This window comes from Ceratocystis lukuohia, assembly GCF_044167205.1.
Source record: "Ceratocystis lukuohia strain C4212 chromosome Unknown Supercontig3_pilon, whole genome shotgun sequence".
NCBI classification, from domain to species: Eukaryota; Fungi; Ascomycota; class Sordariomycetes; order Microascales; family Ceratocystidaceae; genus Ceratocystis; species Ceratocystis lukuohia.
Window position 1 is genome coordinate 3456569 of NW_027263522.1, and position 17241 is coordinate 3473809.

Genomic DNA, 17241 nt, shown 5'->3' on the forward strand with positions numbered 1-17241 from the left:
ACTCTATTACACAACATATATCTTGGGATTGAAATGGTGGGAGGAAGAGGAAGCGGAAACGATAGTGGCACTGTCTACAGGTTGTAGTGTATAACATTCCTGACAACTGTATCCAGGCATAGCACAATCTACCTGTACATGCATGTCTGTACAGAGGAAGCACTGCCTGTTAATAGCACATTCCAGAGGGTGGCTATGAATTGGTTCCCGCCTGTAGAGCGTCTGTAGAGCCTATTAATATTCTAATGCCGAAAGGAAGAGCCTGTAGCGAGATGGAGGCGAGATAAAGGTGCATCTATGCAGTAATACTTCCTTTGCAGCTTACTTTACAGCGGAGGTACTCAGAAAACCAGTTGCAAGCCACAGGTATTTTCTGCCCAAACCGTGCCCCAAAAGGCACAGCGTATTTTCGCCCGCTAAATTGGTGTGGAGTTTCCACACCCCCTCCACTTCGCTTTGGACTTCTTCTTTGTGTCTATGTGCAACCCACCAAAAAGCCGGTTTTTTCATGCTCTCTTATGGTATTAGGTATGAGCCAGATAACAAGAGTCAGTGACAGAAAGCTTTGTGGGGCACAAAGCGAGCTCCACTGAGGGGTTAGACTATGCAAGGCGATGGAAAACAAAAGATGAAAACATAGCGACTAACCGGCTTGTTTTCTAGAGAGATAAGTAGGACCTAGTTTATTCCGGAATAAGTTCCATGTGCATTAGGTTTAGTTGCGGGCTCTATTAGAGAGTGCAAAAGGGCCGTCATCAGGGCCACTTGTCTTGTAGCGGTTAAGTGTCGAAACTAGCCCTCTCTGTTCTGTTTTGATCAAGCTAAGCAAGAAGGACAAAGGTAAAAAGCCCTCGACGTCCTCGCAGCTGTAAGCAGCACCACTGGTGTAAGCAGGCAAATTACCAGGAAAGGGGGTGAGGTCAGAAAGAGGTATTTTTCCTCTTCCCCTTCTTTTTCTATGATTATTTTTTTGTCTCTGCCAAACCAATTGCAAGTTTGGGTTGGCATGGCTTGAGTAAGGTATTATTAATATCGAAGAGGTGGGGCCCAGGCTAGGCAAAGGTTGTGCAAGTCACCCACTCACCAAGAGGAAAGGATGGTGTTGCTGTTTCTTCTGTATTTAAGACAAGAAAGTAGCCCTATGCCAAAATTAGACTGCCAGAAAAAAAAAACTAAGAGGGAAAAGGCGATAGCCAGGTTTGTCTTGGTTTGATTGTGCACAAAAGTCATACAGGAAGTCGGGGCGCTGATTCCATGTCTCCGTAGGACATTTCAGAAAAGAAAAAAACACTTGGCTCTGCTAAAGAGGGCTAAGTTCCCTGCAACTTGATCGCAGGGAGATGAGTTCATGAGTGGGGGTAAGAAGACAGCGGCTTTGGGCCTGTTGCAAGGGTAAAGAAAGGTCAGACAGTCAGAAAAAAAATTAGCATGGCTATGGGTGGCATAGTTCAACAAGAAACGAAAAAGGGAAGCAAGGGAGGAGAAAGCATGGATCTCGAGATAAATTGCTTAGGTGTCTTTTCAGGACGTGAAGACAAGCATGGGCTCTTGGAGAACCCCCCCCCCAGCCATCCGCCTATGATAGCGAGGGTGCGTTAAGCTATGATTTCAGAGCGCAGCATGACGATGGCGAAGAGATGATAAGGGCAAGGGAGCGGAAATTGACATGGGATGAAAGACTGAGGACAACAATGGAAAATAGGAAGTACAAAAGGCCCACTGGCCGGCCGATGGAATGGTGATGAAGAAGAGATTAGAAATTTTGCCGAGCTGTAGGAGCATAAGTATCGCGCTGTGATGAACTTAATGATGAAACGGGGCACAGCTCAACGGGGGAAACGCCTATAAAGTGATTTTCATATGACGTATGCTGAAAATAATTTGTCTGCGTGTGTCTGTGTGTCGATGGCTGTTTCTCGTCTCTCATGTCTTGTTTGTGGGCGAAAAGGGAAAAAACAGGTTGTCAGCTTGCCTTCTAGGCGAAGAAAAGCTTTCACCGAAAGTTTGTCTTGATAGATAATCAACCGCCAAGGAAATAATAGCTGACAACCGGATTTAGATGTGCTTAATAGGGCTTCGTCTCGTGCAAACACACACACACACAAACGCACACAAAATTAAAATTCCTCTGACAATAATACGAAAGGCAACTGCATCATAGGACCTATAGGTTCTTGCCTTTGTCTATTTACCTAGCTAATGGCTTAGCTCATAGTAATTTTATATCATGATACGTACGAAATGGTCCCAGCCAATCACTTGTAGCCGCAGACCTAGTGAAAACTCGAATTAGAGGTTGTTTTCGTGTCTGTTCTTATTCCAGCATCATTGATCTCCCCATGTGTTCATTGTCACTTCCAGCCCCTTGCACAGTCCGCGCCCATTCGTCGAGTCTAGGTCAGCTTTGATTTAATGAGAAAAGCAGTCATGTCAGAGTGAATAAGGCTAACGCCCAGGTTTCAGGGCAACATTGGAGCAAATCAACTAACTGTCCAGTCCCCCCCCCCCCCCTCTCTGTTTCTTTCCGGATCACTATATCCCAGCCCGGGTCCAGCCCTGGATAATAATCGATCAACATGAGCATGGCAAATCAGCAGCTCGCTTTGCCTAAAGTGTACTCGTTCTTTTCGTCTTGGCCTCCCGCACTTCGCTTCTTTTTCTCGCCTACAGGCTCGCATCGACTTGAAGCCCGTGAGTAAATACCCTGATCCGAGTAAAACATGTGGGTGTAGCAGCAATGTATATCCGTAGTCCGCTGCGTTGATATATGGAGGGATAGTGCTACTATTGCTGCTACTGCTACTGCTACTGCTACTACTACTGCTACTGCTACTGCTGCTACTACTACTGCTACTACTACTGCTACTACTACCACCAATACTACCACCAATACTACCACCAATACTACCACCAATACTACCATTACTATTCCTACAAATCGCCGAGATCCCCGGACCGGGGTGTCTATTATATGACAGCCTAGTCGACTCACCAAGCAGAGCTCTGGGGGTGCGAGTCTAGGCCTTGGGAATGTTAAATGAAGTATGTCTAGGCAGCGAGCCAGAGAGGAAATAGAAGAGCGGACTCTTCGAAATCAGCGAAGCGAGTTGTTGAGCTAAGGATCAAGCTAACTAAACATGAAGAAGTTGAGGAAAACAGCAAGGAACAAAGTTTGCAAGACAGGGAAGACAGAGAGCGGACAAGAAGGGGACGATCACGGCCAGTAACAAGCGAAGGAAGAAAAGCAGGGGTTTGAAGTACAGCCAAGATAAATTGGATAAAATAAGAAATAAAAACAAAAGATGGTCTGTGCTCAAGGCTTGACATGGGGAAGAGGGACGGACGTATGACTTCGAAGCCAACTGCCCCGCTCGACCTTGCCTGCACTGTACAGTAAAGAGCACTGTATATATCGTTTTCTTTTTTTCTTTTCCTTTTTTTTTTTCTTTTTCTTCTTTTTTGAGACTTGGCTTAAGACAACACACTAGGCCATGCAGGAAAATACCGTGCTTCTCCTCAATTATTGTGGCTTGAAGCTCTAGAACTCATACCAGGTTAGGCGGCGTGAGGCCATTTTTTTCATGTCCAGGCGGCCTGTTTCTTTTCTCGCTCTTCTACTCTTCTACTCTTCGTTATCTCCCCGTCCGTCCCCAGCTCTCCCGCCTTGGCCTGTGGGCGCTCTGGCCTTCCGATAAAATGTCCAATGCTGTATGTCAGCCATCAGCTAGCTAGCCAGCTAACTAGCCAAGCTGGCCTGAGTGGCCTTTGCTTTCACATGCATTGATACACACATCCAGATGCTCTCACACGCAGAAACATGAATACTATCTGCGTGCAGCAGCCTGCAGGCTGTGGTCTGCATGTGGGATATGAGACAGGAGTTCTTACGGCGTCAGCAGTAGTCATGGAAGGGGAAATCGGTGGGTGGCAGCCTCGCAGAACACTAACCAAGATTAGAATAGGAACTTGGGCGGCCTTGTTGAACGGCCTTGTTGGACAAAGAGACTTTTGGTTCTTGTCCCTATGCGTGGCAGGGGGTAGCACGCAGCAGAAAACGATAAAACAGGACTGGCAGAAACCTGTATGCACAAGAATCAGGGCCAGGCTGTTCTGGCTGCCCTCCACACTCTCCCCTACAACCCTAAGGCAAGCCAGTCTGAAGAAGATTAGAATGTCTCAGTTCACTTCAATCATTTCCTCTAATCAGCAGTCCACAGACAAGTCCGAAAAAAAAGACTGACGGGCAAACCGGACTTATCTGATTCTGCAGTAGCTTATACAAAGAAGCCTGGAGACATGATTCGCTGCGCGCAGACTAGCTTTCGTTTATTGCTATAACGAGGGTCTTTTTGGCAAGTTCTTACGCGACTACATGGACATATATGCTTCGCCTTGCTTACACTTGACTTACACAAGTGACGTTAGGAACAAAAGTTAGCGCCTTTTTAGATATTCTTTAGCCTTGAAGCTAGAGCTGACTTGAGGAAGGGTTGGCCCGTGGCGAGGATTTTATGTGATGTGATGTGATGTGATGTGCTATAATGTGACGCGACAATGTTGCTAGCCAACTATGCGCATAGTGGTGTTGTAGCGGCCCTCGATATGCAATCGAGGCCAGGTCCTGTCCATGGCAGGGCTCCTAGAAGTCTCCTAGAAGCTGCAGAAGGCGGTAGGGCATTGTGCAAAGATACCTCACCTCGTAAGCCAGGCCAATCAAGTAATCTAGCCCCAAGTAGTAGTACAAAGCCATCAACTTTGTTTCTCATATCGATTCTGTCTACTCGCGGTTTGTCTCTTTTCCTATTTTCCCTCTTCTATGCTTTGCCCTATCCTCTGCTTCCCGCTTCGCAAAAAGACGCTGCGCGGGCGGCTTTGCTTCCTGTCTGTTCTTTGCCCAAACACCACTATCTTGGAGGATTTAGAGGGCTAACATGTACACAATGTGCAACAGGCCCCTCCCCCCTCCCCCCTCCCCATGTAACAGCCTAGCTTTCCAGCCAGGATTCAATACCCTGAGTCTGATGTGCGTTCTCTTATCTTTTTTATACCAATTTTATTATGCATTTCTTTTCCCTTCCCCCCTCCGATTCCCTCTTCTCTTGCTCTCTCGGCCGGGGGGGGGGGGGGGGGGCTTGACTCTTCCGGAACTGGACTCGTTGGCATTGGCGCTCGGTTGGGGCGTTGAGCTTGGATCAAGCGTAGTGGGTTAGCGGATGGAGGAGATAAAAGACAAGCGAGTGGGCGAGTTGGGGAGCGAAAAGAAAGAGTGAGAGGAGCGAAAGACACTAGTAACATCTTGGCCTCTCTCTTCCCGTCGATCTCTCTCTGATGTGTAAAGACATGCAGGCACTTGTGTTGCCGTACGCACGTATGCACACCGCCTGCCAGAAAGCGATGGATATCATGCATACAACATTTATGTTGGTCACGAGACCTGTGCTAGTTTATAAGACTTGCGCACTGCTGTGAGCATATCGACCGTAGCGTACATACATCTGATGCGTGTTTGCTCTGTGTGCGTATGTACAAAGGCATGCCTATGCCTGGTCCATACGCACTCGGATGCCTTTTGTCTAAGCTGCAGTAGATGTGTGCAGAAGAGAGAGGCACAACTCATCGTCGTCTTCCAACGCCGAAACATGCTGTTTACGATATTGATCTGTGCGCACCAGCGAGGGTAAGCTTGCGGGAAAAGCGGAAAGGGAGGGGTCTTAGCATGAGTGATATGAGTTACGGCAGCGCGCGCTGGGGGTGGAAGACAGACTTTTCTTCTCTTTCTCTTCTCTTCTCTTTCTCTTTTTTTTCTTTCTTTTTTTTTCTTTTTCCTCAGCGGATGAAGCAAAGAGAACGCAAGCAAGCCACCGGCATCTTCTGTTTGATTGTTTTCCCTTCTTCCCTGTCTTCTTAATAAATTGCCCCAATGCCCATGATCCTTGCACCGGGTGCGGGTAGCGACGGCCATCATCCATGCTGGTGTTTAAACGACTATTGCTTTGCGTCCTAACGCTGCTGGACGTCGATCTTGATGTTAACAACGGCTTCAATGTTTCAAAAAAAGAAGCCACCGCGGGCAAAGAAGGCGGGATTGCATGCCTGGCGGATGCAGTCGTCTATTGACAACGGGCCATTCTAGCTGTCCAGAACCCGTCCGCGCTGGGCTGGGCTGGGCTGATGGTGAGGGGAAGAGACGGAAGACTCTTCCACTTGATCTGAAGCCACGACCGCAACTGTGCACTTTATGGAACTGGATATGCATGCTAACACCATAAACCACAACGGTACTACGTAAACCGGCCGATGTACTCAGACCCAGGTGCTGTGTCTCTGCGTCTGATGTAATAGCTTGCTCGCGAGCAAGGGAAAGGGAAAGCAAGGACAAGAACGGAGACGCGATAAAGAGGCTCGAGACCTCCAGCTGCTTGCTGTCTTCTCTTATAGCCCTAGCAAGGTGGTAGTGGGTGGTGGATGGCCCTGTAACCGGACCAACTTACGCTGTAACGACGGCTTGATTACTGCATACTCCATCTTGGCTCTGCTGCAAAGCTGGCCAATAATGGAAGCCTGTATGCCTAGTCAATATCAGAATCCTAGTCTCGCGGATGAATAGATCAGAGAAAGAATAGGATCGTGGAGCATGGTGGGCGTTGGTTGCACTGAGCGCTGGACTTTTGCACAGCTGAACTCCCCCTTCCAGACCCTCGTCAAGTCAATCCGAATAAAGAAGTGGAGACATGGAGAGTTAGGGTTTGCCGAGCAGAAAGGTTTTTATTTTTTTATTTTTTTTATTTTTTCCTGCAGCATGCTGTGGCCCGTCTCCATTGCGCAAATGCGAAGTGCCAAGGGTTGAGTAGCGAACAGAAAAGAAAGAAGATCCGGTTCTTCATTTTGGTTTTAGTTTGACAGGTAAGGAAGGGCAAGCACAGTTATAATGGGCTTGGAGACTTTGCATTGTTCTCTTGACAGGAAAGAAAAAAAAAAAAGGCCAAGCCAGGCAAGGCAAGACATGAGGACCCTTTGCTTATTTTCTGTTCTCTCCCCCTCCTCCCCTTCCCCCAATCACACAATATCTTTGTTCTGATCAGGCCATCACACCTATATTATGACGGCGACTTGTATTGGCTATCCCAATGAGGAAGGAAATACCACAAAACTGCACAGAGACATAGGGGCAGAGGACAAATGGTAATGGATGCGATGCGGCCTGCACTTTGCGTGCGCCTGGCTGTACTCCCCGGCCTTTGGGCTTGGCTTTTATAGAGGAGAGGAGAGAAGAAAAGAGAGAAGAGACACTGGAAAATATCGAATCCTTAAACGGCAAACAAGAAACAAAAAGGCTGAGGGAAGAGAAAAGTGACGGGCCAATCAACAAGTAGGCAAGATGAATCCAATATCACTGTGACACTGAAGGATAGGGTTGTATGTGATAGAGGAACGTGGGTGGATACTATGCTAAAAGGGGAATGTCATAACACGACAGGGGGAGAATTGGGGATGATGATGGACGAGGGCGAGGGCGAGAGCGAGAGCGAGAGCGAGGCCGAGAACTAACTCAAGAAAAGAAAACCAAAAAAAAGAGGCCGTTTCGCGATGCGGCGACGGCCATGTGCACTTCTTGCTTGCGATGCTGCCATAACCATGAATCGAACATGGGTCACGTCGGACTACTTGGGGAGCCTAAGGACAGGACCACAACGACGTATTCTAACCACTAAACTATTATGGCGACGCGTTTTGGGGGGGTTATGTGAGCCTATAGCCGTCTCACAAGCAGTTGGCTGTGAAGTTGGCAAAGGAGCAAAGACGTGCTTGCGTTTCGGGCGGTGGCTTTGTTTCGGGTGCTTGGCGGTGGTTGTGTGTGTAAGACACCGACCACTGGCCAACGAGGATAGCGACTGAAAGGCAAGAAGATACAACCCAAAAAGTACCCATTAGTCATGATGAACGGACGGCAGGTCACATTTTACACCTGCACCTATTATGCATCTCGCCTCCAAAGTACATGGCCCATTTGGCCAACCACACCCCACCCACCTATTCCGTGAGAATTTTGGCTAAATGTATGTTGGCGAAGCTGTGTGACGCGGTCTAACAAAGAATAAGTCGCCTGGCCGTTTTCGCTTTCGCACTTTTCTTTTGGATTTATTTTTTGTGTTGTCTCGCCTGTTGCTGTTCGAATGCCCCCCCTTCAAGCTAGCCGATATTTCCAACTTTTGTGCGGCTGTTTGGGGCACCGTGATTGGCTGGTTAGCTTATTGGTGTGGATTCCCGTCTAAGCAAAAAAAAAAAAAGAATAAAAAAAAGAATAAAAAAAGAAAAAGAAAAAGCCAAATAGGAGAAAACCTGCAAAGTGATGCTTTTTAGTTTGTTCAGGATCCCTGGTCACGAGACACTGCGCTAGAGCCGGTTGATCCCGTGCTTACTTGCTGGCTCTTCTCCAAGCATGTAGGTAGTGCGCATTTATTTACTACACTGCATGTGTGTTTCTCTGTCAAGTGTGCTGCTAGCTTCCCTGTTGCGATTGTGACGACATCTATGGCCGCCTTGTTTCTTGACACCGGCCGGGGATGCTGCAGCTTCTCACTTATCCCATCTCTGCCCTTAGCTTGCCTCACCTCGTCTACCTCCAGACTTCTTTTGACATCATCGTGCAATAATTTCCCTCCTCTCCCTCTCCCTCTTCCCCCTCATCTTCCTTTCTCTCCTTTCCCCTTGCCCTTGCCCTTGCCCTTGCTTCTCCTCTGTCATCCCCTGTATCCCAGGCATAGTTCGTTCTCGGCTTCTAACTGGCTGTAAATGCAGGCTAGATGGATCTGTTCTAATTGGACTTTTGCCAGCGCCTCGCCTCCCCGCCCGTTGAACCAGGCCCCAATGCGAGACAGCAATCAATCGCATGAGGGCCTGTCTAGAAGGCAGACTCGTTTTTTTCTTCGAGGCAGTGCTCTTACGCTCTCTCCTTCCCCAGGAACACTTGGGAATCACGATGCCAATTTAACAGAGGGCTCTTGAAATTATCGGCAAAACTTGGCCACAAACTTCCCTCCAAGTTCAGCTGTTGGCTGCGAGATTAGATGACGGGGAGAAGAGGCATTGTTCAAGATAATTGGCTCTTTCCTATAACCCTGCGAAAGCGTCTTTAGGGTCTACCCTAACAAGCAGCAGGATCCCTGCATAGGAAACCGCCAACCTCATTGCCACACAGACCAAAACGGACACAAGGATATCCCGTGCTGGCCTTCGTCTGTCCTCCTGTCATACATGTCATAAGATATGCGTGCTAAGCTGCGGAACCAGCGTGGACGAAGAAACCAGCAGAGCCCAAGCTGTAGACACCGCAAGGAAACAAAACACAGCAGCACCTACCTAGTTGGTCTGTATTCTTGGACACCGGCTTGGAGCCAAGCTTTGCACTTTCTCATGTCTGGTTTGCTTGTGGCCCAGGCTTAGGACTGTGCGGCCGGCGTCTGGCGCTTGAGCCCTGTCAAGGAATATCAGTGACAGGAAGAGATGGGGCTGAGGATCCGGAGCTGGACAAGGCATAGGAGATGGAAAGTGCGATATTCCAAGGGCTGAGATGGAGAGAATGAAAGAGCCAGAGAGCAAGCAGAAAAGGCTAGCCGGCGAGCTAGGGCCTCGTCACTTCGACTGTATCCCATATTGACAAGATCTGTGCTGATTGCACAAGGGAGCCAGGCAGCCAGAGACAGTCTACGGAAACAACAGCGCAAGGGCTCGCCAAGCATGAAGAACAGTCTGTGTTTCTTCTCCCCTTTCGTCCCTTCGTTCTTTTCTTCTTTCGTAGTTTCTTTCTTTTGTTCTTTCTTTCTAGTTTCTTCCTCCACGGGTCAGTAGACTATGGGTAAACACGAAAAAACCTAAAGTCAAAAGATCTCAACTGCATATTTCTAAATATAGCACCACCAGCAGGACAGCAGGAATATGGGGACATACGGACATAGCATGAGTTGAGACCTTGTTCTAGCAGAGTGATCCCCCCCCGGCTTCCTTGGGCGCATATGAACCTTCTTATGCGGCCTTACCTTCTTAGCTGCAGCCTCGAGATTTCTGCACCAAGTAATGCGGATGACTGCTTGTAAGCGCTGGGATTCTGTCTATGGCGACTTTCCCCTAATCCCCGCTTGTTGGCTGGCCCATCAACCAACAGTAGAACCTGCTGGAGTGAGTATGCATTATAGGCTTATTTTTGGTTCTGGGCTCTACTTGACAGAGAATGCGAGCTTGTTCTAAGAAAAGAAACAAACTCCAGAATGGGCTGCATGGCTTTTGGCTAAGATGGGCAGCTAGCTCACAGCCAGCCTGAATATAAGGCGGTCGTTGTGGCCGGTCTCTCTTTGCATCTCGAGAACTGTCTTGAAGTCTCCATTCCATCTCCATCTCTCTCCCTTTTCCTTCCTCCTTTCTTTACTTCTTCGCCCGTGTTTGTTTCTTGTCTGTCTTACTATCATCGGCCGCTCCCCCTCTGCCCTAGTCTATCTTTATTTTTCAGCAAGCCGGTCTTGCTATCCGTCTATATCTTTATTCTATTTGTTTATTCTTCCTAATTTTCGCTCCTTGCTTCATTGGCCTCGTCTATCTGGCTTGATATCATATCGTCACTTCGCCTCTGTTTCGAGAGTGACCAGTGAGAGCCTGTCCTTGGCTTGCCTCGAGTTCGCTTGCCCTGAGTCTTCTAGCCCCGACCTCTGCGAGCTGTGAGCCCTTTTTGTCGGCCTCGCTTTCTCTTCCATCCATTGTCGTTTATAATTCCCTTGCTCTATATATTTCTCTAATCAGTGCGCCCCAGGCCGTATGATCTGATTTGCTCTCTTCTTTCACTGTATTAGACACAATAGCTGGGATTAGAATCCTCTCTCTTCTGTCTTTCACTATTCCTCTCTCCCCCGTTGGCTATTTCCTGCTCGACTTTAATACAGTCTCTTCTCGACAAAGCCCATTTTACAAAAGATACAGTGTGACCTGTTCGAGGACGCTCCAACCTGGTCAACAATATATGTATGTTATAGCCACTCATCCACACACCCCTTCTCATCCCACACCCCCCAATCACCCTCCCCCTCCTCTCTTCCCTGCCTCTCTGCCAGCTAAGCTGTTCAACAAGAGACCCTGCAGTGCCATATAGGAACGACAGGCACTGTGTGAAGACTCGACCTCTTACGGTTTCTTTGATTTGCTCTGCTCTTGGTCCCCTGCCTGTGTTCCCTCCATCTCTTTTTGCACCCCTCCCCTTTCCTCTCATCTACATGCATAGACAAGCTCCTCTATCAAGTTTTGCTTGTAGTTGGACAAGGCTTTTTTTCTTCATTTCTTTTTTCTCTTTTTTTCCTCTTATTTTCATGTCGTGTCCGTCTCTTATACATTAATTAACTGTTAAAATGTTTTCTCTACAAATCCAGGCTGGACATACAAATGGCGACGCTACCCCCCAACCATCAGCATCAGCATCACCAACCCGCTTTCCTGCACGCTGACAACATGCGCTCTGCCTCAGCACCCACCAAGCACACAACCAAGTCTTCTTCCCTCTCTTCTTCCTTATCGTCATCATCACCCTTAGTTTCTTCTTCAGCTTCAGCCTCAGCTCCAGCCATGGCTGTTGCTCCTATGTCTACTGCCTCGGCAAAGGCCAAAGCTTCAAAGACCTCTAGCTCTGGTGTTGCTACTGGCAATGGCAATGGCAAGTCCAAGACGCAGATGCATCGTCGGTCAAGAACAGGTAGGCTTTGACTCTCTCTCTCTCCTCCTACTCCCTACTCCCCTTGCCCTTTCTCCTGCTTTTATCGTGTGACTTCTACTGACACACATCTTCTCTCTTCCCTCCCCATATAACAGGTTGCTACACTTGCAGATTGCGGCGCAAGAAATGCGATGAGGGAACTCCTCTCTGCACTGCCTGCAAACATCTCGGCCTGACCTGCGAATACAAACGTCCTATGTGGTGGAGTAACAATGACATGCGCCGCAAGCAAAAGGAGGAAATCAAGATCATCATCAAGCGCAAGAAGATGTCAGAGAAGTCTGCCCGCCCAATGCCTGACTCCTCAATGTCTGTGCCAATGGCTATGCCTATGCCCATGTCTATGTCTGTCCAGCTTCCCATGACTACTTCGTCGCCTCCCCTCCTCAGCCACTCTGTGCCTACTAGCACTACATTCTCAGACCCCATGGATCGGGACCGCTCGTCGAGCATTGACTCGCAGTTCAGTGTCCCTGATCCCGCCACAGGAGCGATGTCCATGGCTGGCTTTAGCACTGCTGGCTTCAGCAGCCCGCCAGACATCGTGATGTTTGGCAATCAGCCAAGCGCCGCATACTGCAACCCCGAGCTTTTGTTTGGGACTGGGTCAGGCTATGCACCCTATGAGATTGACATCAAGACGGAACGTCAGATGTTTGTCGACGACGTGCCCACCATGCGTGAGTCCACTGTGTCTACCTTTAGTAGCTTCAACACTCCCCCGCAGGTCGGCGGCGTGTTGGGGCCAGACTGGGAGTCTTCACAACATGTATTCACCGAGTCGTCTGAAGAAAGTCTGGGCGAAGGTGCACTGGGCTGCAACTTCTTCAACTTTGAGGGCGACATTAGTGGCATTCCTTCCCAGACCAGCTGCAGTACATTGGCCATTGAGGTTGAGCTGGACGAGAACGACCAGGTGCTGCTGGACCATTTCATCAAGGCTGTCCTGCCTACCATTTTCCCAATTTTGGACAGCAGCCAGCAAGTACAATCAGCCACCGATCTGATCCTGCCGGCTCTGCAAGCCAACAAGTGCTACTTGCACTGCTGCCTATCCATTGCTGCTCAGCACCTCAAGGCTACTCAGGGCGCAAACCCTGAGCTAGATGAGGCCATCACCAACCACCTGTGCCAAACTGTGTCTATGCTGTGCCGCGCGCTGTCTGAAGACGAGGCCCATGGTGAGGTTCTTGATGTGACGCTTGCCCTTGTTTTCTTCCAGTGTGTGGTGGGTACTATTGACGAGTCACTCAGCCACATACCGTGGCACCAGCACGTACAGGCGGCTATGAGTGTAGCATCCAAGCTGGGTCTTCCTGCCCAGGCTGACGGCACCATCAATGAGATCAAGACTGAAGAGAGCAGTGCTCCTTCCACCTCTTCCTCATCCGATGCTGCCCATGAGCCGTTTGCCAGTGTTGCCTCTGCTTCCGCTTCTACTTCCTTCAACACAACGCTCTTGTCGTGGATCGACATTCTAGGGGCCACCATGAAGGGACAAGCGCCTGCATTCGCCCACACCTATCGCGAAAAGCACCTGGCCCACCCTGCCTCGTCGCTTGGCCTGCGCGACTTGATGGGCTGCGAGGATCGCGTGATGTACCTGATCAGCGAGATCGCCTGCCTAGAAGCCCTCAAGACCGACGGCATGGATGACATTAGCATTTGCCAGCACGTTCACGTGCTCGGTGACCAGATCACCATGACTGAGCAGGCCGACGGAGCGGCAGCCACTCCCAAGTCGCCGTACACGGTCTCGGGCGCTCTTTCGCCACAGCAGCTCTCGCGCAACGTTACCGCTGCTTTCCGCCTTGCCGCCCGCATCTATCTGTGCAGTCTGGTGCCTGGCTTCGCACCCAGCCAGACGTCGTGCATTGGCCTGGTTGAGAAGCTGACCAACGTGCTGCAATTCATTCCTCCTGGGTACGACCGCAGCCTTGCTTGGGTCTATCTGGTTGGCGGGTCGGTGGCCTTGCCTCAGAGCTCGTTCCGCGCCGTGTTTGAAGGGCGCATGGGAGCCATGGGCGAGCAGGCCCATCTGGGCGCCATCAGCCAGGTTGTTGTCATCCTGCATGAGGTTTGGAGCCAGACTGAGGCTGCTATGCTGGCCCAGGCTCAGTCGGCAGCCAGCGGCACATGCGGGCCCCATGGCTCCGAGGCCCTGCCCTATATCCACTGGCGGGATGTGATGGCTGTCAAGGGCTGGGACCTGCTCATTATGTAGGGGATGGCAGTCTGGGGCAACTGCAGTGTTTTGCTTCTTTTCTTTTTCTTTGCGCAACTGCTTCTGGAAGTAGTTGCCTCTCCTGTCGTCTTTCCCTGATTGGCCGGCGATCGCCGAATCTTGCAGGACGATGGCTGCCTCGCTTTTCTGTTCTTCTTTTGCTTTGCTCGGCGTTCTCTTCTCTGGCGTTTTCTGGCTATATACCACCAACCGTTGTCTGTTTTTGTTTTTGTTTTTCTTCTTATTCTTTATTCCTATTCTTCGTTTTCCTTTTGTTTTCATAATTAGACGGCGCCTGCTCAGAAGCAATGTCTCGGAAGACTTGAGCCGGTTTTCTCTTCTACATTTCTGTATCTGGTGGACGAACGTTCAGCCTGGCTGCTCTTCCTTATACCCGCTATCTTTATCCTTCCTTTTTTCACATTTCCTTTCTTATACTTACGAGGTCTACGAAATGCTACGGATCTCAATGGTTCTTTTCTGTCTTTTGGTTTCGTTTTGTTTTTTGTTGGGGTCTCTTTCTAGGGATGGGTTCTCGGCGTTTATCATGTTCACCAGGCTTGGCTGGCTGGATAGAATCAAGGGTGGTATTTTTCTTTTATTCTTTTTTTTTTTTTCTTTTTCCTTCCATAGTTATTGTTCGTGATGAGAAAAGTCTGTTGGCTTTTGGCGCGCCTCAATATTACAAAATATTTTTTCCTCCTATTTTCCTTTTTCCTAGCCTCGTGTATGTCTGTCTGTCTGTCTGTCTGTACTTTAGGCCAAGCCTTCGTATCCCGTGACTCCTCCTCCTCCTCTGCTACTATAGGTGCTATATTTCGACAATGCATACTACATTCTCGTTGAACGCACTGCAACCTTATTATTGGATGCTAGTGTTCGTAGATGCTGCATACTGAGCAGCTCCTTCCCCTTCGCCTCGTCCCATTCCTGCACCAACTCTTTCCATATAACTCCTCCAACACCCCTCCTTTGCCTCTGCACAGTAGCTTTTAGTGGCCCAACTTGCAGCTTACAGGAGCATTGCATTGCTTAGGCTCCACACAGTGAGACAGTCAGTGAGCGATGTGCATGGATATGGGTGTCCTTTGCTTTGTTCTTGTCTTCTTTTCTTTCTTCTTTTTCGCCCTTGCTTTCTAATGCGCCGAAGAGTCACCTCTTTCCACCCCGCATGATTTGGAATCAACAGCGGGAACATGCTTAGGCCGGCCGGCATCGCGCAACAAGCGTGCACGCTAGCATGAAGAAAGAGGACGCAGGGGAAAAAAAGAAGCAATGTAATCCATACTAGACGGCGGGGTCTAAGCAGTTTATATTGAGATTTGAAGGGATGAGGGACCTGAGGGAGATAAGTCCGGATTTGGCGGAGGGGCGGTGGACAGAAGTGTAAAAAAACAAAGAAAAAGGTCCTGTGAAAGTGAGACACATTACGGCAGTTGTGGTGGTCAATGGCAGCAATGTTGCTATGCTGCTCTAGTCTCTGTATTATCACGTGATATCGTTGAAGTGCCATAAAAAAAAAGAGGTGTTCTCACCAACCGAAGTCGAATCGGTGACCTTTCGATGGCATTCTTACAGATTACAGTCGAACGTGATAACCAGCTACACCATGGTGAGTTTCGACAGTGGTTTACCACTGCGCATGGCTTGGCGGGAAATTCGTCTCGTATTGGGGCTTAAAAGGGAGAAAAAGAAGCGCGTTAATTGATCTTAGTGATTCCGGTATCTAAATCCAAATTCAAAAGAGAAAAATTACCTCCCATAAACGTTGACTATATTCAACTCAAGCTCAAGAGAAACCACCTCTCTTGAACAAAAGCCACAGAGAACAATGGCCGTATGGGAAACGCAGATGACTGATTGCAGTATCGGAAGAGGCGCTAGGCACATCTATCTCCCAATAGCAAACTCGAGCAGTGGTGGGGTGGAATGACAAGTGCAGATCGCAACGCCAATATGAGAACGACAAGAAGCAGTCACCACAGAAAGATGGCCGACGCAACATTTCGCGTACATGGGAGAATGGAAGGAAATGCAATGGGCTGTCTCCATGTAGGCGACAAAAGCCCTCGCGAGAAAGATTTTGGCAGGACTCAAGCAAGCGAAAGATGTGTCTTGCGCAATCTAATGGGCAATGGAGAAGCCGGCAGATGCATTTAGCTCTTGCGTGAGCCTGCACTGCAGAATCTGTGGCCCTTCTCCTCGAGGCCCATACAAAGCCTCACACAGGCTCACAATGACAATTGCGCGAGCCTATCCCGGGGCGGCCCCTTTTGTCCTAGAAAGTGGAGGTGGCCATATGAAGACCTGCAAACACGGCACTAGGGAGACACACGGTATCTCCAATGAGCCTAGAAGCTACTGGGCAAGGCTGCAACAAGACTAAGCAACATATCTGCCTAGAAGCCAAATGCCATCTGAATGCCTTCAAGAAAGCCACCTTCTTGTCAATCCCAAAGCCGGGACACCACGTTCATATTGTCAAACTTCGCCTCTCCCACACTGGGCAAGGGCCTAGGGAGAAAAGAAAGCGGTAGCTAGACAGCTATGGATAGAGGGCGCCCAAGAACGGAAAAAGGCAATACTGATTTTCGCGCTCGGCATGGAGGAAGCCTTCGACGCAGTCGACCTAGAGAGGATAGAATAGAACGACAGTTGGTGGGGAACAGGCTGGCCAACAATGTTGTTCAGAAGGCTCAGAAACTTCATAAACGAGATAGGAGTGAGTGTATGTGCAGAAGACACCGCCCTCATAGGAAACTCTCCCTCACGGGGTCTGCCAATCTCACCGTTAACATAGGCACCAAGAGCGCAACAGTGGCCGCCAACTGGGCAGGCAGCGAGCCAATATATCTAGCTACATGTTTTAAGTGGACAGATACGGCTAATATCTATACATTGCACGGCACTAAGGGAATGCCCCAACCATCCAGCAGGCTTCCCACTAATCGAACTCCTCTAGGGGGATGGTACGCGAAGGGAAGTCATACACTCGCATACGCTAGATGAAGAACACACTGCTAGAACTACGCTACAATCTAGCAATGGCAAAGTTACGCAAAGTGCTTCCAGCTCGGATGGAAAGGGACACAAAATTGAGGCCGAAGGCCAGCGGGCGCCAAGGAGCGAGTTCAGAATCTGCACTCACCTAGCTGGGGCACGAAGATAGATGAAAGGCCCACTACATATCAAGCACCAAATGTCATGGAAAAAGCAAGAAGGGTATTGCATGCCCAATTACAAAGGCCAGGACAGGGCAGAGTCT

At 49.2% G+C, this 17241-nt stretch overlaps 1 protein-coding gene across 1 annotated transcript; it reads left to right on the forward strand.

Annotated features, from left to right (window-relative positions):
• Positions 1 to 11490: 11490 nt before the first annotated feature.
• HOO65_030886 (Transcriptional regulatory protein pro1) lies at positions 11491 to 13976 on the forward strand (the record flags this gene model as incomplete). Its single annotated transcript, XM_071001924.1, has 2 exons — positions 11491 to 11720; positions 11864 to 13976. 2 exons carry the CDS (start codon positions 11491 to 11493, stop codon positions 13974 to 13976), a joined length of 2343 nt encoding a protein of 780 aa, XP_070860565.1.
• Between the last annotated feature and the right edge of the window lie 3265 nt (positions 13977 to 17241).